This window comes from Odocoileus virginianus, chromosome 12 (genome assembly GCF_023699985.2).
Source record: "Odocoileus virginianus isolate 20LAN1187 ecotype Illinois chromosome 12, Ovbor_1.2, whole genome shotgun sequence".
In the NCBI taxonomy this organism is placed as follows: domain Eukaryota; kingdom Metazoa; phylum Chordata; class Mammalia; order Artiodactyla; family Cervidae; genus Odocoileus; species Odocoileus virginianus.
This window is the reverse complement of record NC_069685.1, coordinates 47,311,073-47,331,727: the sequence shown is the minus strand read 5'-3', so window position 1 is coordinate 47,331,727 and position 20,655 is coordinate 47,311,073. Positions and strand designations below refer to the sequence as shown.

The window sequence follows — 20,655 nt, the reverse complement described above, 5'->3', positions numbered from 1 at the left end:
GCCAGCTTCCTCTGTCCATGGGATTCTCCAGGCAGCAGTACTGGAGTGAGTTGCCATGCCCTCCTCCAGGGAATCTTCCCGACCCAGGGACCGAATGTGCATCTCCAGCATTGGCAGGTGGACTCTTTACCACTAGCACCATGTGGGAAGCCCCTAAGCATTTTATACCTGGGCTCATTGAAATCCTCATATTTGCCCTGTGAAGCAGGTTATTATTAATCATTTCCATTTTACAGATGGGGAAACAGAGACATAGCACTTTCAGAGCTTGCCTGAAGCCTCACAGCTAACAAATGGCCAAGTCGGGGTTTGAACCTAGGCCTTCTGGGTCCAGAGTCCATGGTCTCAGGCATGCTGGCTAAGACAAAAACTCAGCTGCCTCATTGCTTTGGTTCCTTTTGGGGACTAGCAGTGGTGGGTTTGCTTCAATAAAGACTAAGGTCCCCTGCTCTCCCAAGATCCTTTCTCATCAGATGCCTTTGAAGCCTTCAGACACATGTAACTCCCATCTTATCATTGAACTGAGTTTCCTCCCAGGATTTATCTGAGCTGTATGTCTTTATTTTCCAGAAAATTATGATGACCTGTATCATTGGTCAGTTGAGTCGTATTCAGACTTCTGGGCGGAATTCTGGAAATTCAGTGGAATTGTCTTCTCACGCATGTATGATGAGGTAAGTAGAGATTTCGCTTACACATTCTTTTTGTGGTTATGTTGCAAAATCATTAATTTGGGGGGCTTGTGGTTATGATTCAAAATGAAATGTTAATCTGGGGGAAGACTAAATCCTGTCTTATTTTAAATCCTCACAACAGTGGGAAAAAGTCATTGCTTCAGAGAATTGTTGAGGGATTGTTTTGGGGTCGAGGACCTCATGGGTACTCTGTGGACTTGGAGCCCCCCCAGTGAGCATGGATCCCAGGCCCTGTCTTGGCACTCTGAGTGATCCTAAGAGTAGGGCATTGCTTTGTTTTTATTTTATTAACAATTGTTAGAGTTGTGGTAAAATACACATAACACAAAATTTACCATTTTATCCATTTAAAAGTATACATTCAGTGATGCTACACGCATTCACACAATTGTTTTTTAAAACTATCATTTTTGTTGTTAAACTGGATTTTATTTTATTTTTGGCGGTGCAGCGTGTGGGATCTTAGTTCCCTGACCAGGGATTGAACCTGTGCCCCCTGCAGAGGAAGCTCAGGGTCTTAACCACTGCACCACCAGGGAAGTCCCTAACCTGGATTTTAAAGGTTCCTTTTTCCCAGATCTTTATCCTCAATAAATATCGAGAGACTAGGAGTTCTGTTATTCAAAGTATCATTTGTTGTGTTGTTTGTTTGATTGTGAGGTGAGCCATTCTGAAAGGTTCATCTGTAGGCACTTGGGGAAGAAAACCAAGGTTCCAGCCCCTGAGGATGGAGGCAGGCATCCTGCTTTCTGAAAAGTGTGGTGGGAGGGTCAGGTAGGCCCTGCACTTTGACCCCCTGGTTTCTTTGCTCCCAGTTGTACCTGGAACATTGAGCAGCTGCTATGTCTGTCTTATTTACTTTCTCTCATCAAGTAGGGGCTTAATAATTGTTGAAAGAGTAAATTAGTGGGGATGGTGTTTTCCCTTGGTGTTAATTTTTTTTAACGTTAGTGAGGAATAATTGCTCTATATAATTATGTATTTCAAGTGTACATGTGATGAGTTTATATATATATATATATATATATACACACACACACATACATACATACACACGCACCTTGTGGAATGATTTCCAAGATAATTGACACAGCCAGCGCCTCGCAGTTACTTTTTTTTTTTTCCTGGTGAGAACGCTCTTAAGCGTTATCTCTCAGCAACTGTTAGGTACACAGTACTGCGTTCATTTCTGTTTTCAGTTTCCAGCCTTTGGGCCAGGTCAGCATTCAGTCTGTAAAACGATCTAGCGTCGCTTTGGGCCAGTTGGTTAGCTGGCTTCCTGGGACACAGAGTCACTTGTATGCATCCTTGATGTTACCCTCTCGTGCATGTGTGTCTTGGTTTGCTGTTGGCCCTGTAGGTCGTGGACACATCCAAAGGGATCGCCGACGTGCCTGAGTGGTTCAAAGGCAGTCGCCTCAACTATGCAGAAAACCTCCTGCAGCACAAAGAGAACGACAGAGTGGCCCTTTACGTCGCACGTGAGTCCCAGCAGCTGCTTGGTTTTCCTCTCTTATTGTGTATTTTTTGTTTTGTTTTAATTTTTTGGCTACACCAGAGATCTTAGTTCCTGGACCAGGGATCAAACCCTGGCCCTCTGCACTGGAAGCATGGAGTTCTAACCATTGGGCCGCCAGGAAAGTGCCGTCTCTGAAGCATTTAGAATCTGATATTTGATATTTCCAAACAGTATCTTGGCACCTTTGGATTTTGTGTGTGTGTGTGTGTGTGTGTGTGTGTATACACATGTGTGATGAGAACACAAAATAGTAACTTTACCACCTTAACCATTTTTTGAGGGTCCAATTCAATGGTGTTAAGTATATTCACACTGCCATGCAGTAGATCTCTGGAACTTTTTCACTGAGACTCTGTACCCACTAAACATTGATTTCCCCTTTTCCTCCCCCAGCCCTTGGAAAGTTATATAATTTTATCTAAAAAATCACAACCAAATCAAAGAATTCTTCACTTTATAAAAGCATTGCTAATAGAAATTTTTTAATGGCAGATTCTGAGTGTGTGTCTCAGAGGTGCCCTTTCCCACAGCCTTTCTTTTCCGTAACGTTTGGTAAATCTGTATCTTGTTTGCATTCCCTGCATCTGTGTAACGTCTCCCAGGCATGTTTTCTAACCTGTATTTGTATAGGTGTGAGTTTCATCTATGTCTGTGACTCAGAATCTCTCTCTTTTTTGAAAAATTTATTTTGTTTTTTGGTTGTGTGGAGTGTGGGATCTTAGTTCCCTAACCAGGGATCAGACCCAAGCCCCCTTCAGTGGAATCATGGAGCCCTAACCACTGGACCACCAGGGAATTCCCTAGAACCTTTTTTTGTTTTTTTAAATTAATTTTTTTTTTTTTTACCATATCGTGTTGGTTTCTGCAATACGATAACACAAATCAGCCATGATTCTACATACATCCCCTTCCTTCCCGCCTCCCTCCCCTCACCCCAGCCCACCCCTCCAGGTGATCACAGTGCCGGACTGGCCTCCCTGTGCCACACAGCAGACTTCTCACCAGCTGTCCATCTCACACCTGAAAGTGTATGTATGTTGATGCTACCTTTTCCACTTGCCTCACTCTCTTGCTTCCCCACTGTGTCCACAAGTCCATTCTCTACATCTGCATCTCCTTTCCTTCCCTGCCAATAGGTTCATCAATATCATTTTTTTAGATTCCACATATATGTATTAATATAGTATATTTGTTTTTCTGACTTATTTCACAATGTATAACAGGCTTTAGGTTCATCCACCTCACTGGAACTGACTCAAATTTTTTCTTTTTTATGGCAGAGTACTATTTCATTGTGTATATGTACCACATCTTCTTTATACATTCATGAGTCGATGGACATCCAGTTTGCATCCATGTCCTGGCTATTGTAAACGGAGCTGCTATGCACATTGGGGTACATGTGTCTTTTTTGAAGATCAGAGCCTCTCTTTTTAGGACAGTCCATGGATGACCTGTCCCTTTGCTCTTCCCAGGGGAAGGCAAGGAGGAGATCGTGAAGGTGACTTTTGAAGAGTTGCGGCAACAGGTGGCTTTGTTTGCAGCAGCGATGAGGAAGATGGGCGTGAGAAGAGGAGACCGGGTCGTTGGTGGGTATTTCTGGCTCCTGTCACCATGGGAACAGGGGAGTGGCTGGGAAGAAATGCAGTGGAGTTGGGTCAGGTTGTTCATGGCCTTATATATACGTGTGCTGCACAAACTAGACCAGGAAGGACCATCAGTGAAAGTATGGCCTGGCGGGAGTGAGCTGGGCTGTGAGGGTCCTCAGCTCCCAGCCCTAGCGTGAGTGTGTCTTCATGCTGAGTGGGAGCCAGTGTTTACAGCTGTGTATTTTTTTTTAATGAAACATGGTCCTTAAAAAAAAAAAAAGTTTTATTTATTTATGTGACTATGCCCACTCTTAGTTGCGACGCACAGGCTCTTCAATTGTGGCATATAAACTCTTAGTTGTGGCACATGGAATCTAGTTCCCTAACCAGGGATTGAACCTGGGCCCCCTGCTTTGGGAGCACTGAGTCTTAGCCACTGGACTGCCAGGGAGGTTCCAAAACGTAGTCCTTAAATGAAATACAAGCCAGAGAGTTCATCAGCTGCATGCATGCTCAGTCATGTCTGACTCTCTGCGACCCCATGGGCTGTAGCCCACCAGGCTCCTCTGTCCATGGGATTTTCCAGGCAAGAATACTGGAGTGGGTTGCCCTTTCCTTCTCGAAGGGATCTTCCTGACCCAGGGATCGAACCTGAGTCTCCTGTGTCTCCTGCACTGGCATTTGGGTTCTTTACCACTGACTCTTCCAAGGCCGGGAAAAGCTGGCTGCTGCATTTTCTGGATCTGCCCACCTCCAACGCGATGCTTTCCAGAGGAATGTTGGAGGGTAGTTTCCATTCTGTGATTTCCGCTGCTTATGCTGACATGACTGTAGACTGATCCCGAAAACCCAGCAGAGGGAGTTTTATCAGTGGAGACTTACTTGACTGATTTCCTCCGCCGCACAGATGTCAGGGATGGTGCTGCCAACCTGCTCGTTTCCCAGATGAAAAACCGAGGTCCAGGGGAGAAAATTCACTAATTCGTTTTTTTTAAATGTGGAAGGAATGTCATTATAAAAAACTGGGTGTTGATTTAAATGAGAGGGCTTCCCAGGTGGTGCTAGCAGTAAAGGACTCGTCTGCCATTGTAGGAGATGCAAGAGACTCGGGTTTAATCCCTGGGAGAAGGAAATGGCAACCCACTCCACTATTCTTGACTGGAGAATCCCATGTACAGAGGCGCCTGGAGGGCTCTAGTCCATTAGGGTTGCAAAGAGTCAGACACAACTGAAGCGACTTAGCATGCATGCATGCAGACAGCTTCAGTTCACAAGGTTGTTAACATAAAGTATGTGAAAATACTTGGCCTCTGGAGATTATTTTAAACAGGGAGTTACTTTCATTTATTTATTTTTTTTGGGCCATGCTGCTTGTGGATTCTTAGATCCCTGACCAGGTCTTGAACTTGGACCCTCAGCAGCGAAAGAGTGGAGTCCTAACCACTAGACCGCCATGGAATTCCCTGAGTTACTTAATACTGAGGCATGAAATTTCATGGCCGGGACACCTCATCACAGATCTGTTAAACAATTGACTGTAACTGTTTGGCGCTACAGCATAGGAGCAGGCCCCTGGGTCCCAGCTTCCCCATGCCAGGCTGGTGGCCACCCTGTCCCTGGGGATCCCCACCAGGGTTTCCTCACTCAGCGTGGCTTCTCCCACGTAGTCCTTCCTGGTGGGAATTTGTTTAGCAGTTTCGAGGGTACCAGGCTCCCTGGAGTCAGGTGGCCTGCTTTCTGTATTTGGTGCTGCCTTTGGGCCTGTGGGTTTGAACGAGAAATTTCTCCTCCCCTGGACCTCGAGTTTCTTCATCTTTAAACAGGGCGGCAGAGAGCCTGACCTGGCTGGTTGTACAGGGTGTCTCGTGGGTGGAGAAGTCAGGAGTGCCTTCTCAGTCCTGCCCATCCTCCAGCATCCCGGGTGCGGCCAGTAACGAGGAGGCGTCCAGGGACAACTTCCGGTCCACAGGCAGCTGGGGCTCTGTGCTTTTTGCTGTGATGCTGGGGATCATCATTTAAGTTGTTCCTTCCAGGATCAGACATCAGGTCTCATTCTTAAACCAAAAGAGAGAGCTTCTCTGTCCTCTGGCCACACGACTTTGCTCAAGGCGCCAACCCCGTGGCACCGAGGGTGTCGGCCCCCTGCTCAGAAGCTGACTAGCTCCTGCTGCCCTCCAGGGGCAGGTCTGCACAGGCCTTGCATTCTTGCTTCCTTCCCTGCCTCCTCACACCCTCGCCTTTCCTCAGTCCCTCCCTGACTGCTGTCCTCCTAAGTGTCCAGCAGATCCTTTGTGGGGCGCCAGCCTCCTCCCGCTGGCCTGTAACTACCCGCGAATAGTGTCTCTCAGGGAAGTCCCTGGGTTGCCCCCATTGGACCCTCTGTCGGCATCTCATCCTCTGTCTTCGGAGAATGTGTCATTGGTATTTGATTGGCCAAGCAGCTTGCAGAAAAACCCAAGTGAACTTTTTGGCCAACCCAAGTAATTTTCTGTTTGGTTTTTGTGATTATTTGATCACTGATCTCCTCTGGCTCTAAAGTCCACGAGGCCTGGGGGTCCAGCTGTGAGGCTGCTCTCCCCGCCCCCAGGGGTCATGGGGCCAGGACCACAGGCCAGGGCATCAGCAGGAGAAGCCGCCGGGCATGTTGGTATAACCATTACCCATCCCCCCTCTCCCGGGGCCTCACTGAAAGTTGGCGCTCAGGTGTGTGTTTGTGGAGAGAGTGGCGTTACCCTGGGGTAAGCCATGTGAAAGGGCTGGACCCTGAGACTTCTTCTTGGATGATGGAGCCAGGTGTGGAGCAAGTGCTCACTAAGTGTTAGCTCACTGGAAAGGAATCTATAGGAAGGGCCATGACTCCCACGTTGCTGCCTGTCTCAGCTCTGGATGGAGTGTTTCCCTGTAGATCCAAGGATTCGCCCTGGTTCACTGAGGTCTCTGCTCAGGCGCCGGCCCTGCCGTCCTGTGCAGAAATCCACTGCCACTCTCTTCACCTCACTTTATTTACATCTGTCGCCTTACTGGCTCCCTGAAGTCACAGGAGTACTTGTGTGTGTGTGTGCGCACACACATGTCTGTCTGTCCTCCAGGACTAGAGGACGAGGCTCTGTCTTCTGTTCATGCCCCACCTCAGTCCGTGGGGGGCCTGGCACACAGTAGGTGTAGAATGAGTATTTATTGAGTGATGGCTGCGTGAGAGTACTGGGTCAGAGCAGGCATTTTTGTGGTTGAAACCACAATATCTTAGGTTTTCCCTGGTCCAATTTAATCTGCCTAGAAAAGGAACTCAAGAGGTTCTTCTACCCTCCAGTAATTCTTCTCCCCTCCAATTTTTATTTAAAAAAATTTCCCTTTGAAGTAAATACTTCTGAGAAGGAGAAACAGAAAACAGGGTATACGGGGGCATCTCTTGGCCATGCTTTTTTGGGGGACGCCTGCTCCCGTGCTCTTGGCTCCTCAGCGTCAGGCTGGTGCTGGGTAACCGACTCCCACTTCTTAGTGTCACAGCTCGAGCACTGATTTGACCTGATGACAGTTACTAGGACTGAGGACTGTGCTTCCTGGAAGTGAGTGTGAGGAACCCAGTGCAGAGGGGCTCGAATGGAGAGATGCTTGGAGAGCTTTGAGGATGTAGTTAGAGCTGCTCACGACTCTTCCTCATCTGTGAATTGGGCATCTCCTGGCTGTGTGTCAAAGCCAGCAGGGTCACACAGCCTCCCTGGGTGGTGAGTCTCGCCCTTCCCCAGGCAGTGGCACGGTGGAGACACTTCAGTTACATTCACAGCCAACTCTTCCTCAGCAGCAGATGGCTGTCAACGGGCCTGACATGTGCCAGGGCTGGGTGGAGCCTGGCTGCTGAGTGAGTGATGTAGGACCTGTGTCCCCGGGACACCCAGCCTGGGAGATGCGGTGAACCCATAGAAACGAAGTACCCACGACCGTTGTCAAATAGGCAGTTCAGAGCTGTGGGAGGAGAAGCAGGAGGAGAGCTGTCCAGGGCGCCTGGGGTGCTGAAGCAGAGAGGGATTTTGTGTAACCAGGGAGCCGTGCTTGGGGGAGGCCATGGCCCTTGTGTCCCTGGGTGCCCTGTGCCCAGATCCTTTCCTCGAGCATTTAAGGCAATCTGTCTAATCGATCATAGTCTCTTTGGCTGTAAAGGTTCTCTGCCTCTATTACTGTAGAAGCCCAGCCTTCTGCTTGAAGACTGGCCTGAGCCCCTTTCAGGCTTGTATACGTCTCTGCTCTGTATTCATTCCCCTACAGCCTCTCCTCTCCTCCCTCCATACAAACATCCACCCACTGGCCTACCAGAGGGCTTTGATCTGCAGGGTGTGACAGAAGGCATTTGGTAAAGCAGAGCAAGACAGTCAAAGTCCCAGCCCTCACAAGAGAACCAGTTATAAGTTGCCAGTTATGATTTTCCTTAGGTGATTATTATGGTAAATCTGGTGAGGGAGAAATATGGCATGCTTTGTGAGTGACTGGCCAGGGCACCTGAGTTCATGGAGTGCCCTTAGAGAAGGCTTCCCTGTGGGAGTTTCATTTGCATTCAGTGCTGAAGGATGAGTGTGAGCCCAGTAGGGAAGGCTGGTGTGGGTGGGAGTGTCTAGACAGCTCATGCAGCCTGTGCAAAGGCCCTGAGGCAGCAGGAGCTTCAAACAACTGAAGAACTGAAGGCAGGCTATTGTGACTGAGCCCAGAGTGAGTGCCAGAGCGGAGGGAGAAGAGGCCAGACTGTATCTTGTGGGGGTCACTGATTGGAGTGGGTTGGCGGGGTGATGACAGGAAGCGGTCAGGCTGGCAGCAAGTGATTGCGGCATCTGAGCAGGAGCTGTCCAGGTGGGTGGAGTGGGCCTGACCCTACTCTGTGAGCTGTTCACAGCCAGCCCCTCTCCACTCTCACCCTGGCTCTAGGAGGTGCTTTTGGAAGTCTTCTGCATCTTCGCACCCTGACCAAATGTTCTCCCTGTGTCCTCTCCACAGGCTACTTGCCCAACAGTGCGCACGCCATAGAGGCCATGCTGGCGGCTGCGAGCATTGGGGCCATCTGGAGTTCCACGTCCCCAGACTTTGGCGTGAATGTGAGTCGGGGTCCCCTCAAGTGCCCTGGGTGTGCTGCCCCTGCAGGGGATCGTTCCCTGTGATTTCTGCCTGATATCTTGGGTCAGGATGTGGGCAGCTGCAGGGTGAGACCAGCAAGATGGGGAGGAAAACGGCTTCACTATGACCTCCCGTCTCCCCAGCCAGTGACTTGTGATTCATGGGAGAGAAGGAGCTGAATATTTTTTTTAATTAATTAATTAACTTACTTTTGGCCACGCTGGGTCTTCATTGCTGCTCTTGAGCTTTCTCTAGTTGTTGCGAGCAGGGGCTGCTACTCTATTGGCAGTGCACAGGTTTCTCATTGCAATAGCTTCTTTTGCTGCAGAGTAGGGGCTCTAGACTATGTGGGCTCAGTAGCTGAGGTGCATGAGCTAAGTTGCTCCACAGCATGAGGGATATTCCTGGACCAGGGATCGAACCTGTGACCCATGCATTAGCAGGTGGAGTCTTAACCACTGCGCCATCGGTAGAGTCCAGAGCCAAATCTTCTCTTAAGTCTATAAGTAAATGATTCTTCCTTCCTTCCTTTACTGTTCCTCACGTCCAGCCGTGTGTATTGGCTACATTGGTGTGCGTTACATATGATGGGCAGTCTTCTGAGCATCCAGTAAGAAGTGCCCGATGGCTGCTCTGGTGACCTCATGCCCACATGAAGTTTATCCTTTGCAGGATATTTATTCTCTGCAGAGTGTTTTCCAGATTTGCTCACCGAAGTTCCTCCAAGGCCTCCAACATTGCCACTTCTGATCTCTTACTTTTTAAAAAGTGTTTTTAAAATTATTTATTTGTGTTTGACTGCGCTGGGTCTTCGTTGCCACGTGAGGGCTTTCTCTAGTTGCAGTGAGTGGGGGCTACTCTTGGTTGCTGTGAGCAGGCTTCTCATTTCGGTGGCTCCTCTTGTTGTGGAGCACGGGCTGTAGGTGCGCAGGTGCAATAGTTGCAGCGCACGGGCTTTGTTGGTCTGTGGCGTGGGGGATTTTCGCAGACCAGGGAGCAAATCGGTGTCCCCTGCATTACCAGGTGGATTCTTAACCACTGGACCACCAGGGAAGCCCTCATCTCTTACTTTGGGCCTGAGCTTTGCACCCTATGTGGGAGCGGGTTGAGCCTTTTTATTCCTTTAAACCTGGAGGGTACCCCGGAGCAAGGTGGGCACCAGCTGTAGAGTGACCCAGGCAGGGGCAGGAAGCTGAGCCCCACACGGGGAAGGAAGGAAGTCGAGCAAGACTTCCTGGGACTCCCCACTTCCCGATCAGGGACCTCTCCTGGTTGCAGAGCCACGAGGACAGTGCCCTGTTAGAGGACATGGTGGGCATCTTCGCAGACTGCTCTTCTTTCGCCCTAGGCATGGCCCCAGCTCTGGGCATCTGTCAGAGCAGCCCAGGGGCTAAGGGCTGGCCTGGCTTGGCGGACTGTACATCCCTAGGCGAGTTGTTTATCCTCATGTGTGAGGCAGGGGCAGTGGAAAGAGAGAGTCTCATGAAACAACTGTAGACCGTGTGGGGCCATGATTGGTGTGGGAGGGTTGATACACTTGGACAATAGATGCAGTGATGGCGCTTTTCCAGCCTTGCTCTGTGACCCATGTGCCTGGTCCATGGGCCAGGCATTTTGGGTGTGAGCTTGACACCGATGTCTGTCCTGAGGCTTGCTCTTCTGGAAAAGATTTCACGGTACTTCTTATTTTCCCCTGCACCACGCAGAGGAGGGACAGATGTGCCTCTGTAACATGGAAGCCTGGAGCAGTGAAGTGACTGGTCGAGGCCAGTCCTTGCCCCATGGGGTGAGGACCGAACCCTGCTGAGTTCAGGGAGAGGGTGGTCATCCCGGCCCTCATCACTGGTAGCCGTGATTGTGCCTCCTGGGGCTTTGCTGGGCCTCTGCGAGATCACCTTCCTCCAAGACCAACTTGAGATTGAAGCTCCGGGGTGACTTCTTGATCCCCAAGGCCCTCTGTGGGGCCATGTGAGCTTGGGACCGGGCCATCTTTGTGGGAGCCAGTCCCTGGGCACTGTTGTCCTTGAATCCCTTAGCAGCCCTTGAGCTGTGTTGCCCGGAAGTGGTGAAGGTGCCTCAGGGTTGGAAAAGGCGTGTGGCATGGAGGTTACCAGCAGGCAGGCCCCTGCCCGGGTTTGAATCGGGCTGTGCTGCTTCCAGGCTCCCATTCCTGGGGACACACCGCAGGGGGCTTGTGAGGACAGCAGCAGTGACGCCCATCTAGGGTTGGGACAGCCCTTGACCCACCCCCGAGCATTCCTGATGTGGGATCTGGTTCCCTGACCAGGGATTGGGAGCGCAGGGTCCTAGGCACCGGACCTCCGGGGAAGTCCGGAGGGGCGAGTGTTTCTGAGTGAACTGGAACTTGTAAGCAGTTGTAGAGATGTTGGCAGAGCTCTGTGGCAGGAGGATGCGGCTGTGACTGTCTGGAGCCTGACTGAAGCTTATGCCTGAGGGCATCACAAGCTTCGGAGAGTAGAGGTCCTGAGCTGGCCCCTGGTGGCAGGTCTGAGCCGCCAGGTGCAGGGCGGGTGGCCTTAGGGGACAGGGTACCTCCCACTTGCTTGTAGCATCAGCAGCTGGCCCTGACCCCGTGCCTGTTCTCACGAGCCTGTCCTGTGCGGAATGTCACCACCACCGGCCACTCCGGCTGACTCTGGCCTGAAGTCCTGTAGTGTAGAGGACGCAGCCCATGGGTACCACTGGAGGGCGTCCCAGGCATTCCTTCCCTGGGTTGAGGCTGGTTTGGGTTTTCTGATGTGGCGGCTGTTGTCCGCCGCGCGTGCGCACTAGATGGCAGCGTGGCTCTGCTCTGACCTCAACCTCAGCACATTTGATTCAGGGAAATCTTTTGCCACGCGACAGCCTGAGTCTGGGGAGAGCCCTCTGTTCCATTAGAAAATGATAGGGCCAAACATCTTTCTACTAAGATGCTTCACTTTGCCCTGAGTTCTGAGAGGTGGTCCTCATTTTGCTGAGCCCCTTGTGTAGAGCCAGAGGCAGACAGTCATGCGCACAGTCTTCGGGAGTGAGTGTTGAGCAGCTGACAGTTCATGTATCAGCTTGGTGACTTCAGGGCCCCCCCCGGCTGCTGGTACCACCTGTCAGCTCCCAAGGGTGAGCCCTGTGTCCAGGAAGCCCTGGTCCAAGTAACCTGGACCACAGCACTTGCTCATGTGGGCATCGATACCCGTAGGCTCCCCTGGTAGCTCAGATGGTAAAGAATCCACCTGTAATGTGGGAGACCTGGGTTCGATCCCTGGCTGGGTTGGGACGATCCCCTGGAGGAGGACGTGGAGACCCACTCCAGTACTCTTGCCTGGAGAGTCCCCATGGACAGAGGAGCCTTGTGGGCTACAGTCCATGGGGTTGCAAAGAGTTAGACATGACTGAGCAACTAAACACAGCAAGGACCTGGTAGAAAGCAGGACCCCAGAGCCTCAGGTATCTTCTCTGTTTTCTTCCAGTAGCTAAAACCTGCAGGAAAGCACTGCGAGTTAATGATGAGATGGGGCCTGGGGTGGGAAAGGGGAGTCCTGTGGGCCTGCGACGGTGGGTCCTCTTCAGCGGTGTGCAAATCTACTTAAAAAAGAGGCTCCTGGGGACTTCCCTGGTGGTCCAGTGGCTAAGACTGTGCTCCCAGTGCAGAGGGCCCGGGTTTGATCTCTGGGCAGGGAACTAGACCCCACATGCTGCAACTAAAGGTCCTGCATGCCTTAACTAAGACCTGGTGCAGCCAAATAAATAAACAAAAAAGAGGCTACTGTTCTCAATTTCTGGCATCACCATTTTTAGATGGTCCTCCAGTTTCCGTAAAGGGTCAGTTTCTGAAATTTGCAGTGAAGTACAAATGTTTTTCCTACTTTGACTCATTTTCTGTTGCAGATCACTGAAAATTCCCATAATAAAGGGAAAATTGCTACTCTCTTGCAAATCCTGATTTTAACTTTTTTTATGTGACGGGGTTACATCATTAGTGACTATGAAGTAGGTTCTAGTCCTGTGGCACACGCAGGGGGGATAGTTACTGGGCAGTTTACAGGTATGGGGGTAGGGTCTCCATACATGTGGACTCACCTGCCCACGGATGAATCCTCCTCGCCTAGCCGGGCTGGTGATGACAGGACCCCCTCTGTTGCCAGGCCATGTGCCTGTCTGCATGGGATGTTCTGGGGCAGGGTGGGGATGCAGCTTTTGCTCAAGGATGCTGGGGGCCATTTCTCACTTCCCTTGACACCCCTTGGGTCTGGTCTGCCCTACCCCTGCCCGTCGCCTCACCCTTCCTCCCATCCGTTCCACTTCTCCCACCCTCTCTGCTTGAATACCCACCCCCCCCAGTGGGCTCAGGGACATCTCCAGGTGGGTGGGGTGCTTGTTCTTCAGGTCCCCAACCTTCCAGCCTCACCAAGACCTCCAGGTCCTGTGTGTGTTGACATTTGGTTTTTCCTTTGTGTCACTGTTTACCTTTGAATGGGTGGCTTTTTCAGAGATGCTAGGGTAGTTCAGCCTTTGATATCCATACATCCAAGAGCCAGGCCAGTGGCTTGTAGCCCTTCCTCTTACAGAATGCGTTCAGGTTGCTATGTGTGTGTATGTGTACCTGTGCACACATGTACCCAGGTGAACATCAGTAGAGCTGTTCTCACTCTGGGTGGCTGTCATGTGATCCAGCACTGGCCTGGCTGTTGGTTACAGTGCTGGGTTGGTTGCTAAGCGCCGTATCAGGTCAGCTGCATGATCACAGGTGTGTTCGTTTCATTGTAACATGAGAGCAGTCAGGAATGAACAGTCCTCTCCTGGATCGGAATAGACCAACAGCTGGTTTCTGATGCTCAGAGATCCCAGCTTGACCCACCAGGAACCCACCACCGTGTCGTGGGGTCTCTGAGTCTTTCCACGGTGCCCAGTTCTGATCTCTGGTTCTGAAACACTTGTTGTCTTTGCTCTCTGCTTTTTCTCCCTGTGATGTCTGGGCCCCAAGTCACTGCTCTCTGGTCCTTCTACCTGTGTGGGCTAGTCCACCAGAAGGATGCTAGGTGTCATGTAGAAATTCCTGCCGCCTTCCAGGGCTCCTGTCTGACCCCATCCTGCTCCTCCCTGGCCCCAGACTTTCTAGAACTTCTTTCCCTTCCCTGGGCTGGTCCCCCCTGCCCTGGGCTCTTATTGTGGCACCCACAGCTCAGAACTGCCGCTCCCCTTCCACCTGACTGTGAAGCCTGCTCCCCTGATGCCCCTGAGCGGAGGTGCTCTCTGGAGGCTTCCTGGGATGCTCTGGCCGTGGTTCTTGCTTCCTCCTCCTGATTCAGTCTGTGGGGACCCCAGCCCTGGCTCTTTTCTGCTGCCCGGTCGCTTTCCTGTCCTGAGGGTCAGTCTTTCCTTGGTAGAGGCAGTGCTGTGGTTAAGAGCACCAGCCCCCGTGGCAGATGGAGCAGCCTGCAACCCCAGCTCTGCCGCTGGCAGGTTGTGAAGCTTTGGGCAGATGATGCTGGTCCTGCCTCAGCAAGAGTGTGGAGCTGACCATAGCCCCAGCCTGCTGCTGGGGACATGAAGTCAGATGCGTGAGTGCCTGCCACCAGCTGGAAAGGTGGATGCTGAACGCTCAGTACATGTAAATGTTTTCATAGGCAAAAATTTTCTTCCCAGCTTAAGTGAGGACTGTCCGCCCCTCTTACCCTGGGGTCCAGGAATACTGTTTATTTTGCTGTGTGGAGCTTGCTGTTGTTTTCTCTCTCTCTCCCTCTTTTTTTTTTTTCCATGCCCTGCTTGGCATGTGGGATCTTAGTTTCCAACCAGGGATTGAATCCCCGGCAGTAGAAGTGTAGGGTCTTAACCACTGGACCACCAGGGAAGTGCCGCTCTGTGGAGTTTGTAAGTGGCCACCTTGCCTAACCCAGTTCTCCTGGTTCTCCTGGTGGTTCTCAAGGGCTTTTTTCAACATAGCCATTTCTATTGTCTGCTGCGTGGCTCCTTTCTGCCAGCTCCCGGCTCCTGGCTTGGCTGGAACTCCAGGACACCGTGGCAGTCTGGGCACAGAAGCTGGTTTCTGCTTTTTGCCAGGATGCTTTTTTTTTGGCCATGCTGCGGCATTCTGGATCTTAGTTCCAAACCAGGGATCGACCCTGGGCCCCCTGCAGTGGAAGTTCAGAGTCCTAACCACTGGACCGCCTGGGATGTCCTACCAGGACTCTCTTCTATCAAGAGCGACGTATTTGCCATAGACTTCTGTGAGACACCGTTTGTCAGTGAGGAAGTGTCCAGCTTAGTAAAGCTTTGTGTGAGGAAAGCGAGAGCTTTTAAGATAATCACAAGTTTTCCCCCCCTTTAATCTGTTAGTGTAGTAAATTACATTGGTTGGCAATCTCTTTTTCTGTTTGCTTGTTCTCTGTCATTTTCTGTCTTTTGAAATGGTTTATATAAAAGGAACGTTCTAGTGCTGGAGGATGTGGCGGCACTTGCGTGCAGTTCTGTCCTTCCCTGGTGTCTGTGTTAAGAGGTAGACCTTTGACTGCTTTTTCTCTCATGGTTATTGTCTCTTCAGGTGTTCTACTGCTTCTTAGATCATTTTTGATAAATTTATGTCTTCTTGGGGAATCATCCTCTTCATCTGGCTTTTGGCATTTTAACAACACTGAACATAGTGCCTTGTCATTAATTAATCTTTCTGTAGAAAAGTGTGATTTCTGACTTTGGATGATTGTAGGCCTCGGTCTATCCATCTGTAATATGGGGATAATAATGCTGTGTCAGAGCACTGAATGAGTGAATATTAGTAAAGTGCCCAGGACAGTGTCTGATACGTAATAAGTACCGTGTAAGTGTTGGCTAGAAATATTATCTGTCTTCTCGATCACATTTGTCAAGAGGCTTATTTTATTGATCTTCTTGGAAAATAGATTTTGGTTTTATTGATCAAATCCATCACTAATTTTTCCTTATGACTTTATTCCTTCCTTCTATCTTTTTGTTTTCCTGGCTACCTAAACCATGAGTGTAGTTCACTGAAACCAATTGGAAATTAGAAACAGTAACATTTAACTGCTTTGCTACTTTTCCCCCAGATAGATTGTATGTTCCAAGGACAAGGAACTCTGGTTGCCTGGCACCGTGTCTTGAAAATGGATGACATTGAAAGTAGAATCTCAGTTCTTCACTCTTTAGCCCAGAGAGTCACAAATTTTATCATGCGTTAGAATCACCTGAGGGGCTTGTGAAAGCCCAGATTGCCAGGCCACCTCAACACTGTTGTCACCAAGACCATTCCTAGGGGCTCTGGCTTCCCCTTGTCTTAAGCATGTGCTTTGCCGACTCCTGGGGAACTCTGAGAAGCAGCGCCTGGGCCACTCCAGGCCAGTTAATTAGTTACCCGGTGAGTTTAGTCGTCCTGCCACAGGTGGCCTGTATCCTGCAGCCAGGGTGGAGACCCTATCCATCAGACCCTCACACAGGGGTTCTGACATCCCTGACACCCCTGGAGTAGCCCCAGGCATTGACCTTGAGCTGCTACATTGGGCTTACATGCAAGGGACCAGGCGTGCTGGTCCAGGAGTCTGGAGTCCGGTGATGCCTTCCCAGATGCTGTTTTTGTGATGAAGATGGCTGTGCCATAGTCTGAATTTGGCAGGCTGGAAGGGGAACTGGAGGGGAGACTGTGAGAGCCTGTGCCTGTCACCCTCAGGGCTGCGTGCAGGTTGTATTGGTGTGTCTCAAGGCTACACCTGTCAGTTTTGTGTGTGCATGAGAGGTGTGCCTTCTCTCAGTGAGAAAGATGTGCTTGAGGGGGATGGTGATTCCGTGTGTGGTGTAAACGGACTTGCTGGGGGTGGAGAGCCTGCTTTTTCAAATGGGCTGGTTTATGAGTGTACATGTTTATGGTTTTATCCATTTGCTTGGCAAAAAGTGTCATTTGGAGGATTCAGGTACCTCTGTCATTGAAGATCAAAGGAGAACCAAACTGTCGGACCACTTTGCATACAGAGCTTCCTTTTGGGGAGGTGAGCCTTCCCTTACAAACGCCAGAGGAGCCGTGTTGGAAGGTTCTTTCTGTAAAGTGGGGAACCATTGTGGTGGTGCAAACACCATGTTGTTTTCCCATTTGATAGACTCAGTGTGTGTCTGTGAGTCCATCTGGTGTTCTTTGCATTGATGCTTTCTGTGAAGTAATGATCCTGTCTCGGGTGCGTGTCTGGTTTGTTTGGCTGTCTTTCTTGGCCTCCAGGTGATGGGAATGCAGGGACATGGCTGGCATGGTGGTCATGCTCCTTTTTCTTTCCCTGAAGATACAGTGGTCCCATGGGCTGCTGGGAGATTTTGCCTTTTGGATGAGCAGTGATGTTTCCTTGAGCATTAATGGTGTTTCTTTTTGCATGGGTGGGGTGGGGTAGGGGTTATATTCTGCAGACTCAGTAGTTTGCAGTGGGTGGTCTTAGCTGCCCCGCGGCAAGTGGGATCTTAGGTCATCAGTTCGGTTCAGTTCAGTCGCTGAGTCATGTCTGACTCTTTGCGACCCCATGGACTGCAGCACGCCAGGCCTCCCTGTCCTTCACCAACTCCTGGAGTATATTCAAGCTCATGTCCATTGAGTCGGTGTTGCCATCCAACCATCTCATCCTCTGTCATCCCCTTCTCATAACCAGGGATCATATTCGTGTCTTCTGCATCAGAGGGCAGATTCTTAACCCTGGGACCTCCAGGGAAGTTGTACAACAATGGCTCTCTCCTTCCACCCCAGGGCGTTCTGGACCGGTTTTCTCAGATCCAGCCGAAGCTCATCTTCTCCGTGGAGGCCGTAGTGTACAATGGCAAAGAGCACAACCACATGGACAAGCTGCAGCGGGTCGTTAAGGGTGCGTGGGCTGGTGTGGGGTGCGGGGTGCAGGGGCAAGAGTCCCTGGGAGCTGTGAGCTACAAAAATGGAGCAGTCCCAGCCCTAGGTTGTTTACATTTCATCAAAAAAGAGAAAGATCAGTGACTAAGTTTGTCAGGGTCTATAAGCTTGTGTATTCTTCTCCTCCTGCTTTTAGGACTACCAGACCTGAAAAAAGTGGTACTGATTCCTTACATCTCCTCCAGAGAGAAGATAGACATCTCCAAGATTCCAAATAGGTGAGCCAGCCACATGCTGATCACTAATTCCACATGCTGATCACTAATTCCACATGGAACATAGTCACGGCCCCACCGGGCAGCAGGTTCTGTAACTCTTTCCAGTTGGAGTGGGAGCATCTTGGAGATGCAGGGTCTTTGTTAAAAATTGTCATTCCATAGGGACTTCTCTGGTGGAGTTAAGAATCCATCCCGCAGTGCTGGGGACTCGGGTTCAAGCCCTGATCTGGGAACTAAGACCCCATATGCTGCAAAGCAACTAAGCCCGCGAGCCAGAACTAGAGAGTCCGTGCACCACAAGGAAAGATCTCGAGTGCTGCAACTGCGACCTGTTGCTGGTGCAGCCAAAAAAAAAATCATCATTCTGTAGATGGGCACCGGAGGCCAGAGGGAGTCCCTCGGGGCCACATGGTGACGTAGTGGCAGAACAGCCTGTCCCAGGCATCCTCACTCTTCCTGTCTCTTGTCCCTCGGAAGTGGTGGTGGGCTTGGATGGGTCCAGGCCATTTGGCCACAGCAGTTCTGAATACTGTCTAAAGTGTATCCACACGTGCATATGTGTGTGGATGTGTGTGTGTTTACAGATACGTGTGCACTTTTGTGTGTATGTATATGGTGTCTATGTATGTATATGTGCATGCATGTGTGTGTATGTATATGCATATGTACAAAGGAATGCTGGTGTTGGTGTTAGTCACTCAGTTGTGTCTGACTCTTTGGAACCCCATGGACCCCGCCAGGCTCCTCTGTGCATGGGATTCTCAGGCATGAATACTGGAGTGGGTTGCCATTCACATGCTTAATACATATTTTTTCATTTTAGAACCTGTTTTTTGTCCCCCTTGTTAATGGCATCTTCCTTTCCTCTTCTGACATGCATAAGCTAAGAGACTTCAGGCCTTGAGCACTGAATAGAGTGGTGAGCACCTTAATTCTGAATAGGCATCAATAAAATGGATTATGATTTGCTCCAAGTAGAGGTTCTTCCTGAAGGTCTTATTGTCCACCTTTCATCTTTCTTAAAGAGATCACTGAAGAGAGGTAGGTTTTTTTGGGACACACTTCTTGGCTTGTGGGATCTTAGTGCCGGGTCAGGGATCTAACCCGTGCCCCCTGCAGTAAAAGTGCAGAGTCTTAACCTCTGGACTGCCAGGAAGGTCCCAAGGAGAGACTTCTGAGATCAGATGTGTTTACCTGCGCAGGTAAACCTATCCGTTTAGCCTTGTGTCTGGACCGTGGGCAAGAGTCTCTGAGCAGCCTCAGAGCCACAGGTGGGATTCCTGTGTGTGCTGTGTGCAGCGAGCGAGGGGGTGTGGAGGCCTTGCTCTTGGGTGGACATGGCTGAGCGGGTCTATCCAGGCACCTCCTGGGGCACTGAGCAGGATAAAGTTCATGTGCTGTCCCCAAGTTTACAGTCAAGCTCGGGGGTAAGGCACATCTGCAGGAAGGGTGAGCTGTGACCACTGATCCCAGTAGACACAGCCATGCTCGCTGAGTCAGGGGACAGGCAGTGCCCAGGAAGTGAGACATGAGCACAGTTGCTTCTTTGTGGAAACTGGGGGAGGCGACACCTGAAGTGACCTTGAGAGGTGGCGCAGATCGGGGGATAGCTGCAGGTACCAGGATTCCAGAGGCTGAAAGGAGCTGCAGCAAAGTCTCCCTGAAGGCTGTGGCCTCCAGCCAGACTGCTCTGGGTCATATGTCAGCTGTGCGGCCCTGGACCAGCGATCAACCTTGCTGTGTCTGGGTTCCCCCATCTGTAAAGTAGGGATAATAGAACTTTCCTCTCAGGCTGAGCAGTGTGCACGAAGTTAGCTATCAGTAATGTTGTCTGTCATTATGAGCAGGTGACAGCCCAGACTGGAGTGAGCTGTGTCCTCTGGAGCACCCAGGTCAGGACATGTAGGTCCCTAACAGGCCAGCCCGGGGGTGTGGGCTTGTCCCTGAGACTGTGGGAACTCAGCCGACCTTGATAAATTACACCCAACCTTAGTTCCCTTTTAAAGAATTTATTTATTTTTAACTGAAGGATAACTGCTTTACAATATTGTGTTGGTTTCTGTTATACATCGGTATGAATCAGCCATAGGTATGTCCCCTCCTTCTTAAACCTCCCTCCCACCTCCCTCCCCCTCCTTGGTTTTATCGATGGAGCCATAATGCACAGAGGCCAGGAGGAACACATGATGGTTTGCTGGCCCTACAATGGCCTGGCTTTTATTTTTCTGTATGTGTTTATCGGTGATTGGTGTACAATGAGAGCATCCGGGAGAATTAACATCCACCACTTCATTTAGCTCCAGACAATGTGGAGAGCCCTCCCTCCCCACCGGTCCACCCTGGGAATCAGGCCCCATTGCTTTCCAGCTTTCAATTGCTGGGTGCCATAGATAAACTGAAAGCATGTCTGTGCCTGTGTGCAGAGACCTGTAATGGGACCGCCCTTTTGGCTTTTCATTTTTAGAAGAAACAACAAAAGTCATCACTATTTACTGTGATTTATAGACTAGTGGAAAGAAGAGGTTTTTCTCTGTGTGAAGCATCTGATTAGATCGGGCCCTTTATATAAATGGGATTCGGATGGGAGGTGGGGGCTTTCATTGGCTTGAGGGTTCCACAGTGAATAATTTTCCTGATACTCTGGAGAGGA

The 20,655-nt window shown here is 50.4% G+C and overlaps 1 protein-coding gene across 2 annotated transcripts in view; it reads left to right on the top strand.

The window, feature by feature from the left end:
• The window catches only part of AACS (acetoacetyl-CoA synthetase), a 52,947-nt gene that overhangs the window by 7,113 nt on the left and 25,179 nt on the right, over window positions 1–20,655 (top strand). For both annotated transcript variants that reach the window (XM_070475085.1, XM_020883527.2), the window contains exons 2-7: window positions 571–674; window positions 2,056–2,176; window positions 3,690–3,803; window positions 8,787–8,884; window positions 17,632–17,746; window positions 17,924–18,005. In XM_070475085.1, the coding sequence (XP_070331186.1) occupies window positions 571–674; window positions 2,056–2,176; window positions 3,690–3,803; window positions 8,787–8,884; window positions 17,632–17,746; window positions 17,924–18,005 (634 nt within the window). The remainder of the gene's footprint in view (window positions 1–570; window positions 675–2,055; window positions 2,177–3,689; window positions 3,804–8,786; window positions 8,885–17,631; window positions 17,747–17,923; window positions 18,006–20,655) is intronic.